Below are 25,449 nucleotides of genomic sequence, written 5' to 3'. Positions count from 1 at the left end.
TGGGGGTCCTTGACATGAAAAAGATTGAGCACCACTGATATAGAAACATACGTTTTTCAGAATACTGTTGAGATTTAGGAGACATGTAGAATCGGCTTCAGGTCTCAATGGGTTAAATATTTAGTCCAACCATCAAGACACCTTGGAAGAAACCCAATTCAATGATTTTGAAATGTAGCCTACTGTTCAGCCTTGACGGAAATCACAATCTCTATTAGCTCAAGTTGCCTGGCACGAAGCCACCCACCTCAATAGCTCTGGGCTATAAACAGGGACTAGTTCATGTCTCAATCAAACCCAATGTGATTCCAGGGAAATTGAGAAAGGGATTTGATTTTGAAAACAAACAGCTTGTGATTACACACACAGTATGTTTCATTTTGTTAGTAACTGTTGAATAATTGCAAAATCACACTCAAGGGTGTGTTACCATCATTTTAGACCTGGAATCTGTGTAATTTTTAGATTTGAGCTAAAAAGCATTATTTTACACTTTGGCTATTCAAAAATAGCAGATATACAAGCTCATAGCGCGGCACCGAGTGCCGCGCTATGAGCTTGTAGATCTGCTATTTTTGAAAAATCGTGAAAATGTGTGCAAATCTTTGATTATATATATATTTCTAAAGCGAACATTTTTAACTCAAATCTTTGCTTCTGGGGGTCCCTGGAAAAAAATATTTTGATGGGGGTCCGCGGCCAAATTCATATCATTTTGGGGGTCCTTGACATGAAAAAGATTGAGCACCACTGATATAGAAACATACGTTTTTCAGAATACTGTTGAGATTTAGGAGACATGTAGAATCGGCTTCAGGTCTCAATGGGTTAAAAAAAATGGAAGAGCATCCGTGTCATTTTGGATTTTAGAGTAGGCTATTCAAAAATAGCAGATGTACAAGCTCACATCATTTTAGAAGAATATTGAAAGAACTACTGGTTTAGAAGGCATTTGTAGAATCAGCCTCGGGTCTTAATGGCATTAACTGTGTCCGGGTAGCTCAGTCGGTAGAGCACTCGCCTTTGGACCACCAGGTTCTGGGTCACTCAGCGTCATGTTACAATAAATCTCTATAATACCAGCACTCACGGAACTGTCCTTTAAGTCTGTCTATTTATACATGTTAAGTTGGCATGATATGCTGCAGAGCAGAACAGAACAACGTACGCATTTCGGCGTCGAGCCTTCACCAGCGTTATGAGCAGCATGGCCTACTAAGACGTTCGTTAAAGAGGTGGTGCATGGTTTTGCACTTTTTCTGTTTTTCATGTGTCTATGAGGTTGATAGAACTCCATTAAGCCCCCTGGTGGTGTTTTTATGGTGTTTTTATGTCTTCTCTGACTATTTTGAGTTTTTTCCTGGAGGCTGAAACATTGAGGGTCAAACGTGCCAATAGAAAAACAGCCCTTTAGTGACATAGTAAAAATATACCCTCCCCCTCATTATCATAACACAACAGGTGTGGGCATGAGGAGGAGGAGGGACTAGGACAGGTGGGTGGTGCTAAGGTGGTGGAGGAGGTGCTAAGGTGAGAACCAGGTATACTTAATGAACTGGAGGCGTGCCCACATAAAAACCTAATTTTAACACTTTCTGTACACTTTTTTGAAAAGAATCTTCCTCCTAGTATAACCATTATACCTGATGATTATGTTTTAGGGGGGGAAAAGTCACTGAAAATCACGGCACCCCGTCTTTGTAAAGGGGCCAGGAGACCTCGATGCTCGGCTGATACCAACAATAAGACACTCCAACCTTACTTAGCACTTGAGTGATGCTTATGGAACCTAGCACCTACCACCGCATCACTGTCGTGCTAATAATGATGGTAAAGCACATCCTCTTGTGTAATATTGCTTGATTCCAAAACGGCGAGCCATGAGTCAAGTCTAGACTTGTATGAGTGTTCCTGGCACAACACCGTTAAGAGACACTTCTACACAGATACAGGTGTGCCTTGAGATTTTGACTTGCACTTTGTTGTGCCTTGAAGGCAAAAAGTTTGAAAACCACTGGGGTTAGATAAACCCATTGAAACTTAATGATCAAGTCTTCATAAAGATTTATTGTGTGTGTGTGTGTGTGTGTGTGTGTGTGTGTGTGTGTGTGTGTGTGTGTGTGTGTGTGTGTGTGTGTGTGTGTGTGTGTGTGTGTGTGTGTGTGTGTGTGTGTGTGAGCCTGCACTACAGGAGGGGTCACTTTCCAAACCACCTCGATGCAGGCAACACCATCTGATTGATGGCATTCGTCCGGTGGGCGTATGCCAATGTCCATCACCCTCATTAAGACAGCCCTTGATTGGCTGAGCAGTAATTAGGTCCATCTGGCGGAGTCACCTCTTTTTTTAAATGTATTCACAGCTTAATTATGGCCCAGGTACAGGACTTTAATGGCTGGAGTCCGAACTGAGCATCATTAAACACCCAAAGCAAAAGTCTAATTACGCCCAATTACCTCACTTCCTTCTAATTGGGGTGACCCCGGAGGTTCTGTGGGGCAGTAACAAGCTTGACCGGTATAGGGGGAAGACGAATAAAAAGGATTGTGCCCTCTGGAGGAGAACGCTCAGGCGCTTATTTACCCCCATTAAAATGAGGGCCCCAGAACGGGGTCGCTGCAGACAAACCAGGGGGGGCTATACATTTCCACCTCATTAACCCATTGAATCCGGGGACGCATCTGTGTCAATTTCAGATTTCTTTGGCTATTAAAAAGATCTACAAGCTCACAATCTATGAGCTCAAGATCTATGAGCTTGTAGATCTGCTGTTTTTGAAAAATTGTGAAAATGTGTGCAAATCTTTGAATATATACATATTTTTAAAGGGAAACATTTTGACTCAAATATATATATATATATATATATATATATATATATATATACCGGTATATTCAAAAGATTTGCAGAAACGTTCACAACTTTTTCAAAAATAGCAGATCTACAAAAGCTTGTAGATCTGCTATTTTTGAATAGCCAAAAAGATAGCAGATCTACAAGCTCACAATCTATGAGCTCAAGATCTATGAGCTTGTAGATCTGCCATTTTTGAAAAATTGTGAAAATGTGTGCAAATCTTTGAATATATATATATTTTTAAAGGGAAACATTTTGACTCAAATATATATATATATATATATATATATATTCAAAAGATTTGCAGAAACGTTCACAACTTTTTCAAAAATAGCAGATCTACAAAAGCTTGTAGATCTGCTATTTTTGAATAGCCAAAGAAATCTAAAAAATGACACCGATTCTTTCCCGGTCTAAATGGGTTAAAACTCGGGATGGGAGGCAAAGTAGACGCAGCAGCGGATTGTGCCAACGGGGCTGGAATGAACACTTGATTAGGTCATACACAATACACACCTACTCCCTACGTGCGTGTGTGTGGCGTACGGTGGTGAAACAAGCCTCTCTCTATCTGAACTTTAGGACCGACATTTGTACTCGCTCAGATGAGGGCAGCAGGTAGCTCAAGGATGGCTCACTCTCAGAGGTCGCCGGTGTTGTTAACTCATTGACTGCCAATGACCAATTGACGAGTTTGTGGTTGTTTTCAATGGTTTGCGCTGGCGGGCTCTGTTCCGCAGCCTGTGAATCAAGCTAGACTGAAAGTGACACAGCATTGTGGAGAGAAAACAATATCCCTCTGATTATGAGGTTCTTCACACCATGAAAGTATAGCTTGACAATACTTCAGTCTCAACTATCATCAGATAAAGAAGAATGCAATGTCTGAAACCAATCAAGTGCTTTTATTAAATTTGGGCTAATCCGTTAAATGTCCATTAAATATAATAACTATGTTTATTGCTATTCGCCTAAGCATCGTGCTGACTATAGGCCTCAACACCCTGATGAAAGATATAGTGGAGTTAGAGTTAGCTCTAATTTATTAAAGGCTTTTTTTAAAATTATACCCCATGTGAGTACCTTGGATTGCATTTATATTGGAACTCACTCGTGCCTTCACAAAGAGTCCCAGTGTAATGTAACCATGTAGCAGTCCTACACATTGTTAAGACTTAATTCTTCTTAATTTCTACTTTATTCATCTCTGCCTACCGACGTCTGGGGATTAACCCATTAAGACCGGGGACGCATCTGCGTCTCATTTTAAGATTTATTTGGGCTATTCAAAAATTCCGGATAGCAAATTTTTCAAAAATAGCAGATCTACAAGCTCGTAGCGCGGCACTCGGTGCCGCGCTACGAGCTTGTAGATCTGCTATTTTTGAAAAATCTTGAAAAAATATTTTCCAGATGTTTTTCCAAAAACTGTTGAGATTTAGATTTTTTTTAAGAATCGCCTCAGGTCTTAATGGGTTAAATGCTAGATAGCAGCACGAATGGCCACTAACAAAACTATGAGAACCTATGCTCAACCATGTCTTTTTGATCGACAAGGTGATCAGATTGGGATATTGGTGTGATCAATATAGATGATTAAAAATAACCAATCATGCTATCCAGTTGTGTAAAGTAACTAAGTACATTTACTCAAGTACTGTACTTGAGTACAATTTTGAGGTACTTTTACTTTAATGGAGTATTTCCAATTTTCAGTACTTTTACTTCTACTCCACTACATCTCAGAGGCAAATATTGTACTTTTACTCCACTACAATTATTTGAAAACTTTAGTTACTTTGCAGATATAAATTATTATAATATGAAACACACATTAACCACTTTAGCCCTATTTTATACCTAGGCTATTTGAAAATAGCAGATCTACAAGCTCACAAGGCGTTGCATTGTGAGCTTGTAGATCTGCTATTTTCAAACATTTTAGTACTTTTACTTTTGGTTCTTTAAGTACATTTTGATACCAATACTTTAGTACTTTTACTGAAGTAAATTTGGAATTCTGGACTTTTACTTGTAACAGAGTACTTCTACATTGCAGCATTAATACTTTTATTTAAGTAAAACATTTGAGTACTTTTTCCACCACTGATGCTATCCGGAAATAAAAAAGAGAGCATTAACACTGGCCAACAAAAACAACACACGTTTGATAAAAAACAGACAACACAAGACGAGACAACAGCATTGAGAATGAGTTCTAGAAGAGACGCATGGAGACATGCCATTTCAATGCCAAATCGTAAGAGAATTCTTTTTTTCATCACGTCGAATGGAAAATGTATCCGTCTCATCTGCAACAATTGCTCACCACTAGCAAAGAAGGGGAACTTGGAACAACACTGTCGGACAAATCACAAACCATTCAACATAACTTTTCCAGTGAACTGAGAAAGAAAGAAGTAAAGGGTGTGAACACAGTGTCATGTTCTCACGAAACGTAAGAAATTATTTAGGGATGGTGAGTTATTCAACAAGCAATTGCTTTATCCTGCCAAGAATGTGTTTGGCCATTTTAACCCATTAAGACCTGAGGCAGATTCTAACAAAATGTCCTCTAAATCCTAACAGTTTTCTGAAAAACGTAATGTCAGCGGTGCTCAAATCGCCGACCCCCCCCCATCTCAAAATATTATGATCCAGGGACCCCCAGAAGCGATTTGAGTAAAAGAAATTCGCTTTAAAACAATATGTATTCAAAGATTTGCACAACTTATCACGATTTTATTAAAATAGCAGATCTACAAGCTCATAGTGCGGCACTCGGTGCCGCGCTATGAGCTTGTAGATCTGCTATTTTTGAATAGCCAAACAAATCTAAAATGACACGGATGTTTTCCCGGTTTTAATGGGTTAAGAACAAGATTGAAATCATGAATATCATCAACAACAACCTTCAGCGGTCCAGGAGAACAGTCTCACTGAGATGTGAGGGGATTTCAGAGGACTCTGATGCGACGCTGAAAAAGGACATCAAATCCTGTGTGCATTCTCAATAGACGCGACTGATGTTAACCAACTGAGCATTTTCATCTGAATGGTGTTTGATGACTGATGAGTGTGCACGTGAGGAGTTTCTCACACTTTTGACAATTAGAAAGGACACACAGGAAGAGAAACGCCACAGAAGATAGTTTTGTTAAAGGACGACTTCACCCATTTTCAACCCATCTTCATATAATTGGTCCTCACTAACGCTCATGATGAAATGGTACCATTTTTTGTACTCAGTTGGAGGGCTGTGAACAGTTCAGGAACCTGTCTACCAGTGACATCATCGATGGGGAATCCAAGCTAATAGAAACTGCAGGCTTTCTATTCCTGGAAAGTTGCAATGCAATAATAGAAGCCATTGTTCTCGCGTTAATACAAATCTAAATACTTTTTGGGGAAAAAAAACGTCCTAACGATGATGTCACTGGTAGACGGGTTTCTGAACTGTCCACAGCCCTCCTCTGAGACCCAGAGAGAGTAGATTATTTTTTTTAAATCATTTTATCATGAGCATTAGTGAGGACCAATTATATGAAGATAGGTTGAAAATGGGTGAAGTCGTCCTTTAACTCTTTTGTGTTGCTGGCTGCTGCAATACACTTTTTTTTTCTACCTGCAGAGATTTCTTCATTTCCCGTATTGAAATCAAGTGACGCCAGCTTGCGTGGATTATATTTTTGTATTTTTACAGAATACTAGACTAGTGCAATATGCTTATTCTGTGGCGTCATATTGTAAAATAAACCTCTTCTTTCTTTCATAATCTTGACATTTAAAACAAAGTAGCATTCATTATTATTTGAAGTGCATAAACCTTTTCTCCCAACTGTCAGGATTTCTCTTAACTTTACTATACATATTAAATGATTGAGGCATTCTGTTTGTTTGTTTTTTAACATTAAATCATTGACATATTGTCTATGCTTGTATTACTCTATAATAAGGCATAAAAGGCTAAGTGATCAGGTGTCTAAACAGGTGTCCACCTGCCTAATGCTTTGGAAACCAATCCTGTCACCTAACCTGGTGCCGAAATATGAAGGACCACTCTAAAGACTTTGGATTGTTGAATGTTTTGCTTGTTATGTGTTGTGTTGTGTTGTGTTTTGTTTAATGCATGTATGCATGTCTCCATCTAATGCATGTATGCATGTTTATTGTTTGACTTGTCTCATTTGTTTCGTTTTTTGTGAGTTTGGTTGTCTGACCGGGTTTTGTATTTATTTATTTATTTGATTTTATTTTGCATGTCTACATGTGTGTATGTGTATTATTATTATTTCTTTCCTTTCCCCTTTTTTGTCTTGGTTTTCCCTGTGTATGGCCTCTTGTGTGCTTTGGTGATCTAACCTGTTTGTTTTACTTAAAAAAGAAATAAAACAATGATAAAAAAAGACTTTGGATTGGTTCTACAAAAACAATCATTGACAGAGACTACATGTATGACCTATGTATACGTTCTAGAGAGGTTTTGGCCTACATAAAGACTTGCGCCAGCACCTCCTCATATTTGATCAAAGTCTAGTGCAACTCATCACAGAGTTGGTTAGAACCTTGACAATGCCAGAGAACACATACATTTGTACATACGCTTTCTTATTACTGTTTGACAGGTAGGTACTCCAACACTAACAAACATTAGCATCATTTAACATCAACAACATTAACAGCGCTCCATTGGATAAATGTATATGAGGGGATATCCCTTATATCCAAGAGTTTCCCATTTCAAGAATTAATATACTGTACGTTACTCCTATGATTTAGGTTAAATGTAATATATGTTTGTATGCATGAACAGCTCTCTCTCAAAGGCTAAAACCAATCAATGTCAGATGATAAGGGCTAATGCGTTATTTCACATTTTACCATGCATCTCAACTACACAATCACAATTTTGAACCTTACTGCTCTGGTTCTAGTCTTTGGGAGAGCTATCAAAATGACAAATTAAGGAATAATAACAAGTTAATTCCTGAAGTCAGTGTAATTCCTTTAAACGGTTGATTAATGGTGATACTCGTCTCTGACATTTGGCTTATCGCTGGATAATGCACAATGCTGAAATGTTTCATGTGACGCCTTCCTTTCCCACTTGGTAAATGTTATTAACCTTTAACTCTGGGGAAACCCGATGTACCAGTCGGGGGTGGAAGGTTAAAAGAGCGGGAGGTTTGCTAGGACCTTCGTTATCCTTACAGCTTCTCGGCTTGTAAAAATGTGTCCCATAATAATTTGTGTGGAGGACGAATCGTCCACTGAGCGTGTGCCCTGAAAGCAGAAGCAGCGAGCGCGGCCCGGGCTTATTTACAGCAGTAAATAACTGTGACCAATTACTAGTCTTCTCTGGGACGCTCGTACGCCCCAGGCCGCCCTAGGGCTCACCGGCGATAATCCAATTCAGTGGGAATGTCTTCTTACAATAATGACACCCTGGAAAGCGGCAGAGCCCCGCCTCCACACATGCAGTGGGAGGGGCAGTCCCAGGTGACAGGCGGGAGACAGAGAGAGCGAGAGAGAGACTTCTCCATACTTCTCTCCGTTTGCTATACTATTCCCATCACAACTTTGGAGGAAATGGTGCTTTTCCTGTGCTGAAGCGATAAAGAGATTTCTCCAGCGTGTAAACAACTAACTGTGGGGGCCGGCCATAGCTGAGTGGGTAAGAGAGAGGCCGTCGTGGGTATTGGAAGGTCGCGCCAGTTCGACCCCTCGGCTCACCCACTTTTTATGTGTCGAAGCGTCCCTGAGCAAGACACTTAAACCCCCCCGTGCCCTCAACTGAGCCATCTGAGCAGCCATCTGCTGGGTGAAGCAGTGAAAGCAATTTCAGATTTTTTAAAGCCATTAAGACCTGAAGCCGATTCTACAAATGTCTTCTGAATCCCAACAGTTTTCTGAAAAACGTATGTTTCTATATCAGCGGTGCTCAAACTTTTTCATGTCAAGGACCCCCAAAATGATATGCGTTTTTGGCCGCCGTCCCCCGTCTCAAAATATGTTGTTCCAGGGACCCTCAGAAGCAAAGATTTCAGTTAAAAATGTTCGCTTTAAAAGAACATTCAAAGATTTGCACACATTTTCACGATTTTTCAAAAATAGCAGATCTACAAGCTCGTAGCGCGGCACTCGGTGCCGCGCTAGGAGCTTGTACGTCTGCTATTTTTGAATAGCCAAAGTGTAAAAAAAAAACTTTCAAAAAAGCTGAGGGTCGCTGGAACCACTGGCACAGCCAATCCCTTTGAAACATTATTGACATGACATACCTGCACTCACTCAACTCTATGACAGCTAATAGCTCATATTAGCTTAGGCTAGGAGTAGTGATGCTGCACCTGTAGGAGTGGCGACAAATAAACCTTGATTCTTGATAGCCTGATGACCCACACTGGTGGTTCACACGACGTCAGTTAACATTCGCAAGAGGCTTTGCATTAGGAATGTTCTAGCAGGCGGATTGCTTTACAATCGTTGTACATGTCAGCCTGGGTACATGAAATTGAGCTGACGGTACTGCACATACATAAGAGAAGGACATGCGTGATGTGAGTGACACCGTGTTTATCTCAGCGGTTAATATAAACCTTGCTGATACGGTACATCTGTTAGTGTTTATCAGCTTATCAGCCGAGTGGCTCTGTTGACTATTTGTCGAGCCTACACAGTAAGAGTGATTGTGTAATGCAGGGGTCTTCAACGTTTTCAGGCCAAGGACCCCCTAGCTGAGAGAGAGACGAAGCAGGGACCCCCTCTATATTGTATAAAATGTGTGTTGCAGATTAAACTATTTTATATAGAAGCTTTTTTTTTTACTTGGTCAGCTCTTTTTTTCCCCTCTACACCTATACCTCTTTGCCAAAAATAGCCGATCTACAAGCTCACAGCTTGTAGATCGGCTAATTTTGGCTAAAGTTCTCCTCAGAAATGGGATGCAAGTGGTTAACGTAAAAAACATAATACACAAAGATTTTGCGGCCCCCCCCCTGTAGTAACTCTGAGGACCCCCAAGGGGTCCCGGACCCCCTGTTGAAGACCCCTGGTGTAATGCGTGTGTTGTTTATGTCTGTGTCGGGCAGGCTCTCACCTGCAGACGGGGGTCCCAGCAGCATGGGGCAGCACTCCAGGATGGTGACCATGCCCACCGCTTTGGGAAACCGCTCGGGTCCCATCAGGTCCATCAGGCACTCGAATATCAGGGCGAACACCATGCCAAAGCCGATGCCGAAGATCGCCGCGTATACCACCAGGCCCGCGTAGCCGCCGGTGGCCAGCAGAGGGCACAGCAGGTGGCACACGCCGGTGAAGACCATGGCGAAACTCAGGAAATACTGGACCCTGGGGCGGACCCACTTGGAGTTGGCCAGGAGGCCCGTGCCGGGGCGGACGAACATGTCCACGAAGCCCATGACGGAGAGCAGGTAGGCCGCCAGGTAGTCGTCCACGCCGCAGCTGACGGCGAGGGACGACAGGTATATGATGGGCGCGTAGGCGGTGAAGAAGAAGAACATGTTGCCCACGAGGTAGATGACGAAACCTCGGTGCCTGAAGAGGGAGAAGTCCAGGAGCTTGTTGACGTGGCTCGCGCATAAGCCTCCTCCTTTCGGTTTGGTGGTGGTGGTGCCATTGGCTTCTCCGTAGGGCTGTCACGATTACAGGTTTAAGTCAGCGATTAGCGATTTCATTGCGTTTCTGTCGTTTGAAAATGTATGGAACATTACGAGTAAAAATGTACATTTCTGTTTGGCTTTTAGCTTTCGTAAACAAAGGTTGCACAGGGCAGATATGACAAATAACACATATTTAATTACTTTATACTTAGAAATAAACATTAATAGAGGAAATAGCCGATCTACAAGCTCAAAACGCGTCGCATTGCGACGCGTTTTGAGCTAATAGATTAGCTATTTTCACTATTTTTGGCTTATTTTGAAAAAATAACATTTTTGAACATGGAATCGATTATGACGATTATGCAAAAAAAAAGAAGAATAATAATAATAAGACGATTATGTAATAATTGTGACAGGCATACTTCTCCGGCCGCCATCTTAGGGGACCCCTCCACGCCGGGTGGCTTTCTGGGGGCCGCGATGGGCCGCATGAGGGCCCCGGCCACGCAGCAGTTGAGCAGCACCGCCCCGAGGATGAGGAGACTGCCCCTCCAGCCAAAGTGGTGGAGTAGGAGCTGGTTGAGAGGCGCCAGGAAACACAGGAAGACCGGACTGCCCGCCATGGCCAGCCCGTTGGCTAAGGGACGCTTGGCCAGGAAGTACTTGCTAATGATGGTGACGGAAGCGTTGAGGTTGAAGGCGAGCCCAAAGCCTGAGGGTGAAAATGGATCAACCGCTTATTATTATATGACAAATAGAGAAAATAGCTTATCTACAAGCTCACAACGCATCATATGGCGAACACATGGAGGTACAGAAGTCCTGACGTCACTCGTTCATCCCCTGCGAGCAAGTAGTTTCTCTATGGAGAATAACATAGAGACACACGGGCGGAAACGGAAGGCCTACAAATTCACGCCCACTTTTGAGACAGCGCTGCTACTCGGGGTCCGTTAGAACGATGAACTGCAGCTCTCAATGCAATCTTTATGAGAGGTATTGTAAGATACCGTCATTTCATTGGTTAACTACTGAGGCTGCAGCGACTTTTTTGGTGTTCTAATAAAGTGTCCCATTTGTTTGATTTGTCCTTTTTAATGTCCCATATCTGTCATCTCGATATACTACCCACAATATACTATAATATACTCCATCCGTATGTCAAAACCGCTTGCATCGGAGATCTAGACTTTAAGTGGTCGCATGGTATATACGTCACGGACGCATCCCTTGAGGTTTTCAATACCCATAAAACTGGTGAAAGTGGACGTTTTCAATATGTTTTGGTCATTATCTCTGGAACAGAAGGTCCAATCTGCTCAGTTCAAAGCTTGTTGGGTGCGTGACTTTGAGGACATTAAGCACGCAATGACACATTTTCGGGTTATTTGTTTCTTTTTAGGGGAGGCGAGATCTTAGTTGGGCAGGCGACCGCCTGTCCTGCCTCTACAGTGTGGGTACACCACTGGTCGGCGCTCGGAGCTCGTAAAGACAGTGATGTCACTGAAATGCGACAACTTGTCTGTCTGCCGTCTACCCTCTGCTGTGTTAACATTATGGGTAACTCGTTAAAGTGGCAAATTAAATGTGAAACACATCAACTATTAAGAAAACAAGAAGATATGTTGACAAAGACACTCCATACATTTGGAAACATATTTTTATTTAAATCAATATCGTCTCTAAATCAATATCGTCTCAGTTAATGCAGGATCATTTTAAAAGTAGGCTAATTCTCATATCCTCTCATAAAGATTGCATTAAGAGCTGCAGTTCGTCGTTCTAACGGACCTCGAGTAGCGGCGCTATCTCAAAAGTGGGCGTGAATTTGTAGGCCTTCCGTTTCCGCCCGTGTGTCTCTATCGGGTCATCTTAGAATCTAAGATGACCCTATAAGAATTGTGGTCCAAAAATAAACAAACTGTCTCTGCGAAATTGTCAGGGAGGTGGTTCTGTATAGTTTATGATAGTCAGTCACTCATATTAGATACAGTCTGTTTCTGGCGAAAATTTAACATTAGCGTTTTCTCACCGTCAGTTGATGCTTCATATCCATAAGAGTCAAACCATCGGGATCATTTGTTTATTTTTGGAACACAGTTCTTATTTGACGCGATATTTAACACGTCTATGGGAATTCAGAATGGGGGCGGAAAAAACACGACCCGGGTAGGATAGGGTAAATTAGTCAGACTTTGGTGCTCTATAGTGCGGATATTTTTTTTTTTTTTTGCATTTTTTTATAATTTCAACCCTTGTCGAATTATGAACAGATTAGGAGCTAAAAGTGTTCGAAGATTTGCTGCTCCATTCACTTCAATGTTAAAATTCAAACGGACAAACAATTCACTTTGTTTTTTGGTTTAAAACTACTGCTTTTGAGCTATATTGAAACATCAACCAAACATGTCAACGAGGTCAAAATGACCTCGTTGACATTTGTGAAACCACACCTGAATCTCATCTGTGATTAGAAACCATCTGGGGATCAATCATACTGGAGGAAAAAAATCTGTGGCTACGCGAACAGGTACCAAAAACATGGCAAAACCCTGGCAGGCAACAGCTAAAAATCTGAAAAAACTCTGGCAGGCAATGTGTTAAAAAGAAAAAAAATAATGAAAGCAGGGAGAATATTGAGAGACGCGTTCCAAAAATGATCAAAGCTTGAGTTGGCTCTATCATCCTGAACGTCGGTACCACTGGTACATGTTCAATTAAATGAAGGCCCATTCTACTATGTGCAGATAAGGCTCCATCTCGTTTCACATTTGCCAACTAAAGTCTCATTATGGGGAAGCTGGAATCGTTTCAGAAAAGCATTTCTCCATTTAAGTGCTAATAAATTAAGAGCCTTGGCAATTTGTTCAGTAACATTCCCTTCCACACAAAAAGTTCAACGTAATAGGATTTTGCCCTGAAAATGAGCACCTTACTGCCCAAATGAGTCTTTGATAATAGATGAAGAGCTACAGGTAGGCCGTTTAGGCTGCTGTATTCCATCATTCTGAAGTCTTCTTAATGTTGTTCCATGACTAACTATCCTCCACAGAACATTCTTTCTGAGACATGATTTTGGCAAGTCAGGCTTTCTTGTACAGAACACACTTTGTGAAGTTGCTTCCAAAATGGATTTACATATTACATACAACCATCGATGATTTTCTAAGCGATTATTCTATCTTATTCTACTTGTTTTACTGTTTTTGGAGTGGGAATTTATATCAAAGAATTGACATGAAAAGATTATAATAGATTTTTGGTAATTGACTAAATCAATTAGTCTGATTGACCACTTAAGCCCCATTTCATACTTTGTGGTACATCAGTGTCACGCTAAAATACCTATTTTAGGGCATTCACGAATAGTGATTTTTAGCATTCGACTTATTCGACCTATAAGTATTCGAATATTCGATTAATCGATTTGATTATTAAAATATATATATATGTTTTTTTAAATGGCATTGACGACTCGACTCAAGTAATGCGAGTTGGCGTCAGGCTCCTCGCCCGACGCGTCGACTTTTAGGGGACAGCCCTATAGGCACAACCTCACAAACAGTATGAAATGATTTGACAACAATCAGCCATGAATGAATTAGGAAAACTACCAACACCAGAGCTCACAGCTGCGTGTCTGCTGTAGAAAAGCCACTGAAAAAAAAAATATATATATTTTTTTTCTTTCGAATAATCGACTTTGATGTACAGTGGTCGAATAGTGGTTTGAGGGTTGAATATTCGAATATTCTGTTAATGCCCTATTTACGTATGTTTTAACATTCATATTTTTGGTATAGTCGGACAGAGCATACCAAGTGATATTAAGAATATCATCACTATTAATTATAATAACCACATAATTGATATTGCTTGAAACCTAAACACAGGCAAGTGACTTGAATGTATTTTTCACCTGCACGGTTGTGCGTGTGTGTGTGTGTGTGTGTGTGTGTGTGGAGGGGGGGCGCTACTGTAAGTGAAGCTGCAGCAGCACAATGCCTATGTGTCAGTGTGCCAGGGACCAGGGGACCAGGGGAGAGCTAGCTAGGGCACGCACGCGGCGCGCGCGGCCCCGGGCGCCACGCGTGGCCTTGGCCCACTCGCCGGACCCTATTAATCCTCCACGCCCACCCCGTGGCAGGGTAATGAGCCTCACAGGGTGTCAGAGAAACCCCCCTGTGTGAGGAGCGGTGGTGGTGGTGATGGGGGAGCCTACGGGAGAGAGTACAGAGGAGGGGGGGGGGGGGGCCGTGGAAAAGACCACGCTCTCTGGGATTAGGGACAAGCTCTGTCTTAAGCCATTAAGACCGGAGAACGCATCTGTGTCATTTTTTAGATTTCTTTAACCGTTATTTCATACTTTGGGATATTCAAAAATAGCTGATATACAAGCTCATAGCGCGGCACCGAGTGCCGCGCTATGAGCTTGTAGATCTGCTATTTTTTTGAAAAATCTTGAACATTTTTGCAAATCTTTGAATATATATATTTTTTAAAGCATTTTTTTTTTTTACTCAAATCTTTCCTTCTGGGGGGGTCCCTGGAACAAAACATTTTGAGATGGGGGTCCGCAGCTAAATACATATCATTTTGGGCGGTCCTTGACGTGAAAAAGTTTGAGAACCACTGATATTATAGCAACAGTGTTTCAAAAAAACTGTTAAGATTTAGAAGACATTTGTAGAATCCCCCCAGAAGCAAAGATTTGAGTTACGAATATTTGCTCAAAAAATATATATTCAAAGATTTGCACATATTTTCACGATAAAAAAAAAGGAAATAGCAGATCTACAAGCTCGTAGCGCAGCACTCGATACGAGTGCGAATATACGAGCTTGTAGATCTGCTATTTTTGAATATCCAAAAGAAATTTTAAAAAAAATGACACAGATGCGTTCCCGGTCTAAATGGGTTAATTACCGTCCCGGCCGCGGTCCCCCCCTTGCTGCTCCAGAGGCCAGGGCACGCGCCCTGGGCCCAGGCAGAGCGGCTCGGCTCAGCCAGGGGAACCGGACAATACAGCAAGCGGCCCACAGAGAGCCTGGGAGAGGGGTGCGGGGCGGACTAGCACCCCCACCGGGCCTTCATCACCAGGACAGAACTATATAGTCTCGTGAGCCAGACTGTTGCCTCCCACAATTTTCAAATACTTCCGTCCAGTGGTGGAAAAAGTACTCAGATATAAGTAAGAGTATCAATAATGCAATGTAGAAATACTCCGTTACAAGTAAAAGTCCGGATTTTTAAATTGACTTTTGGTAAGTTTTGGTATTAAAATGTACTTAAAGTACCAAAAGTAAAAGTACAAAAATGTTTGAAAATAGCCGATCCACAAGCTCACAACGCGTCGCGATGCGACGCGTTGTGAGCTCGTGGATCGGCTATTTTCAAATAGCCTAGGTATAAAAAAGTGGTTAATGTATCTTTCATAATATCATAATGTATATCTGAAAAGTAACTAAAGTTTTCAAATAATTGTAGTGGAGTAAAAGTACAATATTTGCCTCTGAGATGTAATGGAGTAGAAGTAAAAGTACAGAAAAGTAAAGTAAAGTAAAAAAAAATCCTCAAGAGCACTTGAGTAAATGTACTTAGTTACTTTACACCACTGTTTCCGTCACACAGTCTGGAGCAACGGAAGCTCTGAAAATGATCAGAGGATATAAAGCGGAAGTGACGCCTCCCGTATCGCTACAGTTTCGTCCCGCAAATTTGTCCTGATATAAATAAAAATAATCGGAACGTACTGTATATAGCTTGTTGATTATCAGAAATTCTAAAAAAAATAATGTAAATGTATTTTTAAATATATTTTTAAATATATTTTCGTGAACGTAAATGACTAACAGATGACGGCTTCTGCTGTTCTCCGGCTTCCGGGATGTGTAGTTCCAGACTCTCATTCGGACTCTCTCATTCTCATGCGGCCCCCACCTTCACTTAATGCGGCCCGCAGGTTAATATCGGAATACTGATATATTATTGATTTCAGCTGTTACAATTTCAAACATGCAAACATGACCCGCTTTAATTACTTCAGTCTATATTAGTAGCTTAATGACTAGTATTAAAATGTTACTGTCTTTTTTATGTCCAATGTATCTGTATTTAAGTTCATACAGTTAACATAAGTATAACTAAATGCATTTGAAATGTACTTCCAATTTCCAATTCAAAGTAGCAAAAATAGCAAATCTACAAGCTCAAAAGTTTAAATACGGAGAGACAGTGGCACTCATTTATCAACGGAGCGTAAAAAACGGCTTATATTTTTTCCACATATTCGGCCGTACACCAATGTCGAAGTAGACTGAAAGAACGAGCCCAATCGATGGTCTTGAAGGGCGGAGCCAAACCCAGGCGCTGGATTCCAGCGCCTGGGTTTGGAGCACTCTGATTGGTTAGGAGATAACAAGGTCCTAAGACCAGCGTTCCTGCAAGGTTCTCCCAGGCTTTTTTTCTTTTGAAACAAAAAAAAAGGCATGGGTTTCCGAGGCTAATGTCGAAGTCACATTTATCAAAGGATCGTATACAGTCAATCCTAGCGTACACCAGGTCGGAGCTTTGATAAATCTCACGTCTGAAAACGAGCGTCATTTGAATAACACGCCCTTAAATGTTCACAAAACGCCCCGACTTCACGACATGAAGAACCAGAATCTGACCCAAAAAGAGCATGAAAAGCCAATAAGAAAGAGTTTCCCATTTACAAGCTTGTAGATGTGCTATTTACGCTATTTTTGATTATTCTATTTAAATTGTTTTGTTTTTGTAACCGATAAGTTTGATTTGTCCCATTACACCCCTAATTTTGTGATACTGATCTCTCAGGCAGGTCGATATCTTTGGCTAACAACTTATTATTTACCAATTCCTGCCAATCACGCATAAATGCGATCTATTAAATAGCGCACTTGGCCGCCAATCACGCATAAACGCGTTCATTGAAAAAAAAAAAAAAAATTCAATTTGACCCAAAGAGATATGATTTTTCGAAGGAAAAGACTCCCATCCACTTCCTTGGTAACTTAAAACTTAAAAATGATGTATCTCGGCTCCTGAGTACTTTTTAAATTTCAATGAAAAATTTCTGGCAGACAACAGCAAAAAATCTGAAATAACTCTGGCAGGTGAAGTGTTAAGCCTCACACTAGGTAATAAGTAAGTAAACAAGGTAAGATAAAGTCTCATTCCAGTGTTTACACGGTTCAGAGACAATGACTGACAACAACAATGAAAAGAAACATTGTACAGAAAACGTGTTGTAGGGTACAGTACCTCCAATGACGCCAACGCTCAAATACAAATGAATGATGGAATTAGCCAAAGAAGCCACTATGAAGGAGAACCCACACATCAATCCACCAACTATGACCATCGGGCGACTTCCAAAGCGGGTGACCAGCAAACTGCTGACGGGTCCTGCAAGGATGGAGAGAGGGACACACACACACACACACACACACACACACACACACACACACACACACAAGTAATGATTCCATTGAGACCTGAAGCCGATTCTACAAATATCTTCTAAATCCCAACAGTATTCTGAAAAAAACTTATGTTTCTATATCAGTGGTTCTCAAACTTTTTCATGTCAAGGACCGCCAAAATGATATGTATTTGGCCGCGGACGCCCATCTGAAAATATTTTGTTCCAAGGACCCCCCAGAAGCAAAGATTTGAGTTAAAAATAATGTGTAAAATAATGCTTTTTAGCTCAAATGAAAAAATGACACAGATGTGTTCCAGGTCTTAATGGGTTAAGACCTGAGGCCGATTCTACAACTTCCTTCTGAATCAGTAGTTCTCACACTTTCAAGATTTTTCAAAATTGTTAAAAAAAATAGCAGATGTACAAGCTCGCACTTGTATGTCTGCTATTTTTAATAGCCAACATAAAATCTAAAATGACACGGATGCGTTCCCGTTTTTTATGGGTTCTTAAAGGTAGGGTAAGTGATATTCTTTTGTTAAAATAAGTGTTAAATAGCTCTATATTCTGATAGTACTCATTGCTATGCTATAGAGTGTTTGTTCAGTTACAGGAGTCTCCTCGTCTCTCCAGCTCTTTAATAAACATACAACACATTTTCAGGTCGGGATACCAATTTTATCCAATCAGGAGAGAGAGCTCACACAGTATACACAGGATAAACAAGTGATGACGCATAGAAACGAGCAGACAAAATTGGAACTGTAACACTATACGAATTTAAACTGATAAATGGGTACTCTCTCCTGATTGGCCGAAAATGTGCAACCCACCTGAAAATGTATTTTCTCTTTAGAGCCGTCTTTAGAGCTGGAGAGACAGAGAGACCCCTGTTACTGAACAAACTCTCAATAGCAATGATTACTATCAGAATATAGAGCTTTAACCTTTTAACAAAACACTTTTTGTTTTCACCAAAATACATCCCTTACCCTACCTTTAACTAGGGGTGCAACAGTTAATCAAACTAATACAAGCGCTTAATCAGACTATGAAAAAATATCCATTTATACAAAAAATGATACTTAAAAAACAGTCTTCTACATTATTAAATGAATCAAAAAAGGAATCAATAGAATAATCATGAAATATCTAGTTGCAGCCCTATAATGAACAACATCCTCCCGGTAGTCACGTGGTTTTTGGAGGAAGTGCAGAACAGCCACAGCGGGGCAAGTGCTCAGTCTGCTCACCCTAATGTAATGCTCTGCGCTCGCACGGGCCGCGCCACGCGTCGTAAATATCCGACCTAAAAGCCCACGACTCGCCGCGGATGCTGTGGTGCGTCGTGGGCTTGTAGGTCGGCTATTTTCCAGAGCGACGAGGCTTGAATCGGAGCTCATGGCCTGAACCAAGGGCACGATGCGCACGAGGGCGACACAGTGGGAGTTCAAATACTTCCCCTCTTTTACCTCCGTAGCCAGTGACTCATTACGCCCTCGCCTGATAATGTAAAACACTACAGTCTGTGATCAATCAGCAATTAAACAGCCCTTTATATGCTGTCGTTCTCTCCCCTTCATTCATAACCCTGCATGCCAGAATGACATTGCAGCAATACAGTTGTTCTGCAATCAACTCTGGAGCAAACTTCTTCTTGCTACTTGCTATAAACCTTTTTTTTTCTTCACAGATTGATTGATTGACTGCAGGGGTATCAATCAAACTAGTCGGTAGGGCTGGGCAACATATCGATATTGTATTGATAACGCAATATGAGACATTATCAGAGATTTTTTGACATTGTAAGATATGACGTAAGTGTTGCCTTTTCCTGGTTGTACTGAAATGCTACAGCTTGTCAAGGCAGTGATGATATGGGTCTCTGTGGACACACACACACACACACACACACACACACACACACACACACACACACACACACACAAAACTGAAAAGCAGCCCAGTAAACAGTAAAGAGGATTAGGCCTACATGTTGTGCAAACACCAGCTTCCTTCAAGACCTTGTTTACATGCGCTTGATTACATTTCACTGCATTAAAGTCACCGCTTGTGAGAAAGAGAAAACAAACAAATACTTGCACTGTAGCGAGCAGGCAATTCAATTGTCTAAAATGAATCACCAATGTGAACAAAAGCGTGACAAATATTTCTTCATATACGACTATAATATACACATGACAAATGTGGAATTATGTCAACTGTGCGGATGTTTACTACTGTAAGAGACACTCCTGGAAGGCAGGCAGTGACATGTGCACTGCCTTAACCCATTAAGACCGGGAAAGAATCTGTGTCTTTTACATTTCTTTGGCTATTCAAAAATAGCAGATATACAAGCTCATAGCGCGGCATCGTGAAAATCTGCAAATCTTTGAATATATATATATTTTTAAAGCAAACATTTTTAACTCAAATCTTTGATTATGGGGGATTCTACAAATGTCTCCTAAATCCTAGTTTTAAAAAATAGAAATAAAGTTGCTAATCAGTGGTTCTCAAACTTTTTCATGTCAAAGCCCCCAAAATGATATGATTTTTTTTTTTTTATATGGATTTTTCAAAAAATAGCAGATCTACAAGCTCATGGCGCGGCACTCGGTGCCACGCTATGAGCTTGTATATCTGCTATTTTTTAATAGCCCAAAGAAATCTAAAATGACACAGACGCGTTCCCGGGTAGGGATGGAGCTCGTTAATTTTTATTGATAATGAGCACCTTATCGAACCTGCTTATCGAACCGAGCTTTTATCGAGCCCACAATCGATCTTTTTCTATTATTAAGAAAAAAGACGTGAGGCGAAAAATTCTGAACAGAACCGGTATCTTTTTTTATTGGCCAGTTGTGACAGTGAGTTTGTGGCTGACCACTATCTAAAATTAAATGAAGATGACAAAAGTAAAAAATATTTTTGCCTATCATTAAAACAACCATTCATATAATGTGCAATAAGTGTTAAATGGCTTTATATTATGAATAGTACTGTAATAATTACTATAAAATCTCCATGTCTCTTCAACTTTTTATAAACAAAAAATGCATAGTTATTTTTTCTATTCTTTTTTCTTTGTTTTAACCAAAATATATCACGTGCACTACATTTTACTAGGGCATTCAAATACAGTACTTTTCTAACAGACAGAAGGCAAGTGACCTTTTTACTTTTGGAAAATAATATTGAAGAAACGGTTAATGTGTGTACTGTCACTTTAAAAGCGCAACGTATACTTCATCGTACGACGGTGTCACGCACCAAACATGGCCGATCTCCAAGCTCACACTGCGTCTGTTCGCACCACGTTGTGAGCTTGTAGATCTGCCATTTTCGGCAACGATAGACTGAGGGACGGACAGCGCTGTTTGGCACAACTTGCAGCTATCAATACACTTTTAGACCAACATGGTTGTGCCAGCGTGGGTGATTAGATTTATTTCTTGATCGCCTCTTGTTTTGATAGTTTAGACATGACGTCATGGGCCGCTACACTCGATAACAGGCTCGACAAGCCTAAAGCTTATCAAAAACCGGGTCTCGATAAATTCATGCCCGGGTATATAATGGACCCGGTTTTCGAGCTCCATCCCTATTCCCGGGCTGAAAGGGTTAAGCCTGTGGAAATAGCCGATCTACAAGCTGCAATCCGATCAAAACGCGTCGCAATGCGCCGCGTGGGCATCGGCTCGTAGCTTGTAGATCGGCCATTTTATGTGTGCGAAACTGCCACGCAAACCAAGCATAAATCAGTCAGGTATTACAGTAGATTGGTATTGTGGGTGGCATAGACAAACAGACATGCGGTTTCCTCAGTCATGTGAAAACACAGACGGCACGCTGAGAGCTGAAAACGCAGGTTGACTCTCAAGGTTGTTGGTGAAGGCTCTTAGCCCGAAACGCGTAAGCGTTCGTTTATCGGCGCGTGCCAATTAACAACGTAGGAATGCGAGTACTTTGTCCTCCATTGATTTGAAATTTGGGATGTGCTATGGGTTTTGTTTTTTTAAGATTTGAGTTGTTTATTTCTGTTCTCACATTTCTTCACTCATACATTTTTAATAATTTTGTTTATAAACTGCGTGCAGGTGCAAGTCGTCGCATGTACAAACTGTACAGTATATGTGCCTGAAAAAAAAACATGGTGAGCCTAGTGTTTACACAGTTAACCCATTTAGACCGGGAAAGAATCTGTGTCATTTTTTTATTTTTTTTTGTAGATCTTTTTTTAATTTAATTTTTTTAAATTTTATTGCTTTTTTCTTTTTATTGTTTTTTTGCAAATCTTTGAATATATATATTTTTTTTTACATTTTTAACTAAAAGATTTGCCTCTGGGGGATTCTACAAATGTCTTCTAAATCCTAACAGTTCTTTGAAAAAACTTATGTTGCTATAATCAGTGGTTCTCAAACTTTTCCCAAAGGTCAAAGGACCCCCCAAAATGATATGTATTTGGCCGCGGACCCCCATCTCAAAACATTTTGTTCGCTTTAAAACAATATACAGTACATATTCAAATATATGCAAACATTTTCACGATTTCTTTCAAAAAATAGCAGATCTACAAGCTCATAGCGCGGCACTCGGTGCCGCGCTATGAGCTTGTAGATCTGCTATTTTTGAGCAGCCAAAGAAATCTTAAAAATGACACACACACACAGACGCGTTTCCCCGGTCGTAATGGATTAAACAGGTCACTGTTGGGGGGGTCACAAATCGATCATCCCCACCTGCCCCGTAGGCTGTGTCACAATAGGGGTTGGCTTTCCCAGACTGCGTTTGCCGTTTCCCTAACCCTCCGTTATAACTTTATCACTCAGCCTCCTTGAGTCAGAGGTTTTCCGCTGCAAAAGGCTGTCATGTCCCTCCCCGTGGGGACCTGGCTGGCGGACCCCGATGTGCTGAACCCTTTTCTCTGATATATTCCCCCTGTCTCTCTCCTCCTAGTGGGGTGACATTGCCCGAGCCTCCGTCAAGGACATTATGATGAAGCCCCGTGCCTGAGCCACGGTGGAGGGGAATATTTCACTCGGCTATAGGCCCTCTCTCTCTGTGCGTGTCGACTGCAGGAGAGTCAGGCACCCTGTTGTCCTGTAACCTTGCAGGCAGCCACTGATGAATTCACATAACCCATTCAGACCGGGAACGCGTCTGTGTCATTTGAAGATTTCTTTGGTTATTCAAAAAATAGCAGATCTACGAGCTGGTGCCACGCTGTGAGCTCGTAGATCTGCTATTTGTTTTGAAAAATAGTGCATTGTTTAGCAAATCTTTAAATATATGTATATTTTTAAAGCGAACATTTTTTACAAAAATCTTTGCTTCTGGGGGATTCTACAAATGTCTTCTAAATCCTAAAAAAAATGTGTGTTGCTATATATCAGTGGTTCTCAAACTTTTTTCATGTCAAGGACCCCCAAAATTAAATGTATTGTGGGGGTCCAGAAGCACAGATCTGAGTTAAAAATGTTTGCTTTAAAAAAACATATATTCAATGATTTGCACACATGTTCACGATTTTAAAAGAAAAATAGCAGATCTACAAGCTCGTAGCGCGGCACTCGGTGCCGCGCTACGAGCTTGTAGATCTGCTATGTTTTGAATAGCCCAAAGAAATCTAAAATGACACAGATGAGACCCCGGTCTTAATGGGTTAAAAGCCGCTATTGGATCTCGGTGTTGTCATATTTTTGTGCCATCTAATGGGTCTTCCCAAGGTCTCTCAAAAACACCATTAACTAAAAAGAGAACGAAAAGAAAAGAAAAAAAACGGGTTCGGGATAGGGGAGAGGAGACGAGCACACGCAGGGGAGAGTCGGTCCTGATTTTCCCGCTCATTTCTATTGTTTTTACTGGTTGTGACAGGGAACGCTTCTAAGGGTTTTCCACTCTCCATGCTAATCAAGTCCCAGACATCAGAATATACAAGAGCTGAAATAAGTGCAGACAAAATCCCAAGATGAACGTTCTAAATATAATGGAGAAGTTCCCTCCAAAATGGGTAGTTTGACTTTTATAGCGGGAAAAAAAAACCTGTCAATTGATGTTAAAACTATATCTTCCGATAACAATCATTGTTATAGAACAGCGATTCCGAGTCTGTGGGCTGGGGACCACTGGTGGGCCATGAGGATATTGCGAGTCGGCCCCCAAATAAAATGGCAAAACACTAAGATTTGAATGATAATATAACAATAGAAAAATAGAAAAACGATGTCATGGGCGTTTTTTCTTTAAAACCTTGAAAAATAACCCATTAAGACCGGGAACGCATCTGTGTCATTTTTAGATTTTTTTGGGCTTTTCAAAAAATAGCAGATCTACAAACAGTTTTTGGAAAAGATTTATGTTGCTATAATGTCAGTGGTCCTCAAACTTCTTTCATGTCAAGGACCCCCAAAATGATATGTATTTGGCCACGGACGCCCATCTGAAAATATGTTGTTCCAGGGACCCCCCAGAAGCCAAGATTTGAGTTACAAATGTACGCTTTTAAAAATATATATATTCAAAGATTTGCACAAATTTTCAAGACTTTTCAAAAAAATAGCAGATCTACAAGCTCATAGCGCGGCACTCGGTGCCGCGCTATGAGCTTGTATATCTGCTATTTTTGAATAGCCCAATATAGAGCAAAAGTTGGGAACTGCTGCTGCAGAGTGTTTGTTTTCCGTAACAAGGGTCTCCCCGCCTCTCCAGATCTTTAGTAAACTGAAAATACATTTCAGGTTGGGGATCCCAATTTTATCCAATCAGGAGAGAGAACTACTAATACAGGATACAGGACAAACAAGTGAAATTGGAAGTGATGAGACGAAAGGGAAAAACAATTACAGACAAGATTGGAACTGGAACACTATCAAATTGAGGCTGATAAAAGATCTTTTTGCAGGGTTTTCTATCCTGCTTTGAGTCTTTTTTTTCTTCTTTTTGTTTAACCCACTTAGACCGTGAAAGAATCTGTGTCATTTTTAGATTTATTTGGCTATTCAAAAATAGCAGATCTACAAGCTCATAGCGCGGCATTTACAAATCTTTGGATATATATAGTTTGTAAAGCGAACATTTTCAACTCAAATCTTTGCTTCTGAGGGTCCCTGGAACTAAATATTTTGAGAGTACATTTTAAAGTCCTGCCTTTTACTTGTAACAGAGTATTTCTATATTGCAGCATTGATACTTTTACTTAAGTAAAACATTTGAGTACTTTTTCACCCACTGGTGCTATGAAGGCTTCTGCCCCGACAGCCTGGGGCTGTGCTGTTGTAATGCTAGATTCTTCTTCTATAAATGGTCTACACTTCACCCTGAGAGGAATATTATTATGTCTCCATAATAATACCACTCTCACAGTAATACGCAGTTACAGAAGGGAAAATACATGAAGCTTGTGCTGTAAGCTCTGGGAATTCTGACTATCATCCATATAACTTCACAAGGGACCGTGTCTGTTGACAGTCTGTGGACATAATAAGCGGATCCTCTTCTGTCGTAGCTTGAAGTACT

The 25,449-nt window shown here is 40.8% G+C and overlaps 1 protein-coding gene across 1 annotated transcript in view; it reads right to left on the bottom strand.

Annotated features, from left to right (window-relative positions):
* Positions 1-25,449, bottom strand: part of LOC311049570 (monocarboxylate transporter 2-like) — a 39,191-nt gene that overhangs the window by 7,092 nt on the left and 6,650 nt on the right. Inside the window, exons 3-5 of the mRNA XM_084063216.1 lie at positions 17,763-17,906; positions 10,901-11,190; positions 9,953-10,508 (exon numbers count right to left, since the gene is read on the bottom strand). Coding sequence (XP_083919342.1) covers positions 9,953-10,508; positions 10,901-11,190; positions 17,763-17,906 — 990 coding nt within the window. The remainder of the gene's footprint in view (positions 1-9,952; positions 10,509-10,900; positions 11,191-17,762; positions 17,907-25,449) is intronic.

The sequence above is a fragment of the Gymnoscopelus microlampas genome, assembly GCF_963454915.1.
Source record: "Gymnoscopelus microlampas genome assembly, chromosome: 7".
NCBI lineage: Eukaryota > Metazoa > Chordata > Actinopteri > Myctophiformes > Myctophidae > Gymnoscopelus > Gymnoscopelus microlampas.
The sequence above is the reverse complement of the archived record's forward strand: the minus strand, read 5'-3'. Positions and strand labels throughout refer to the sequence as shown.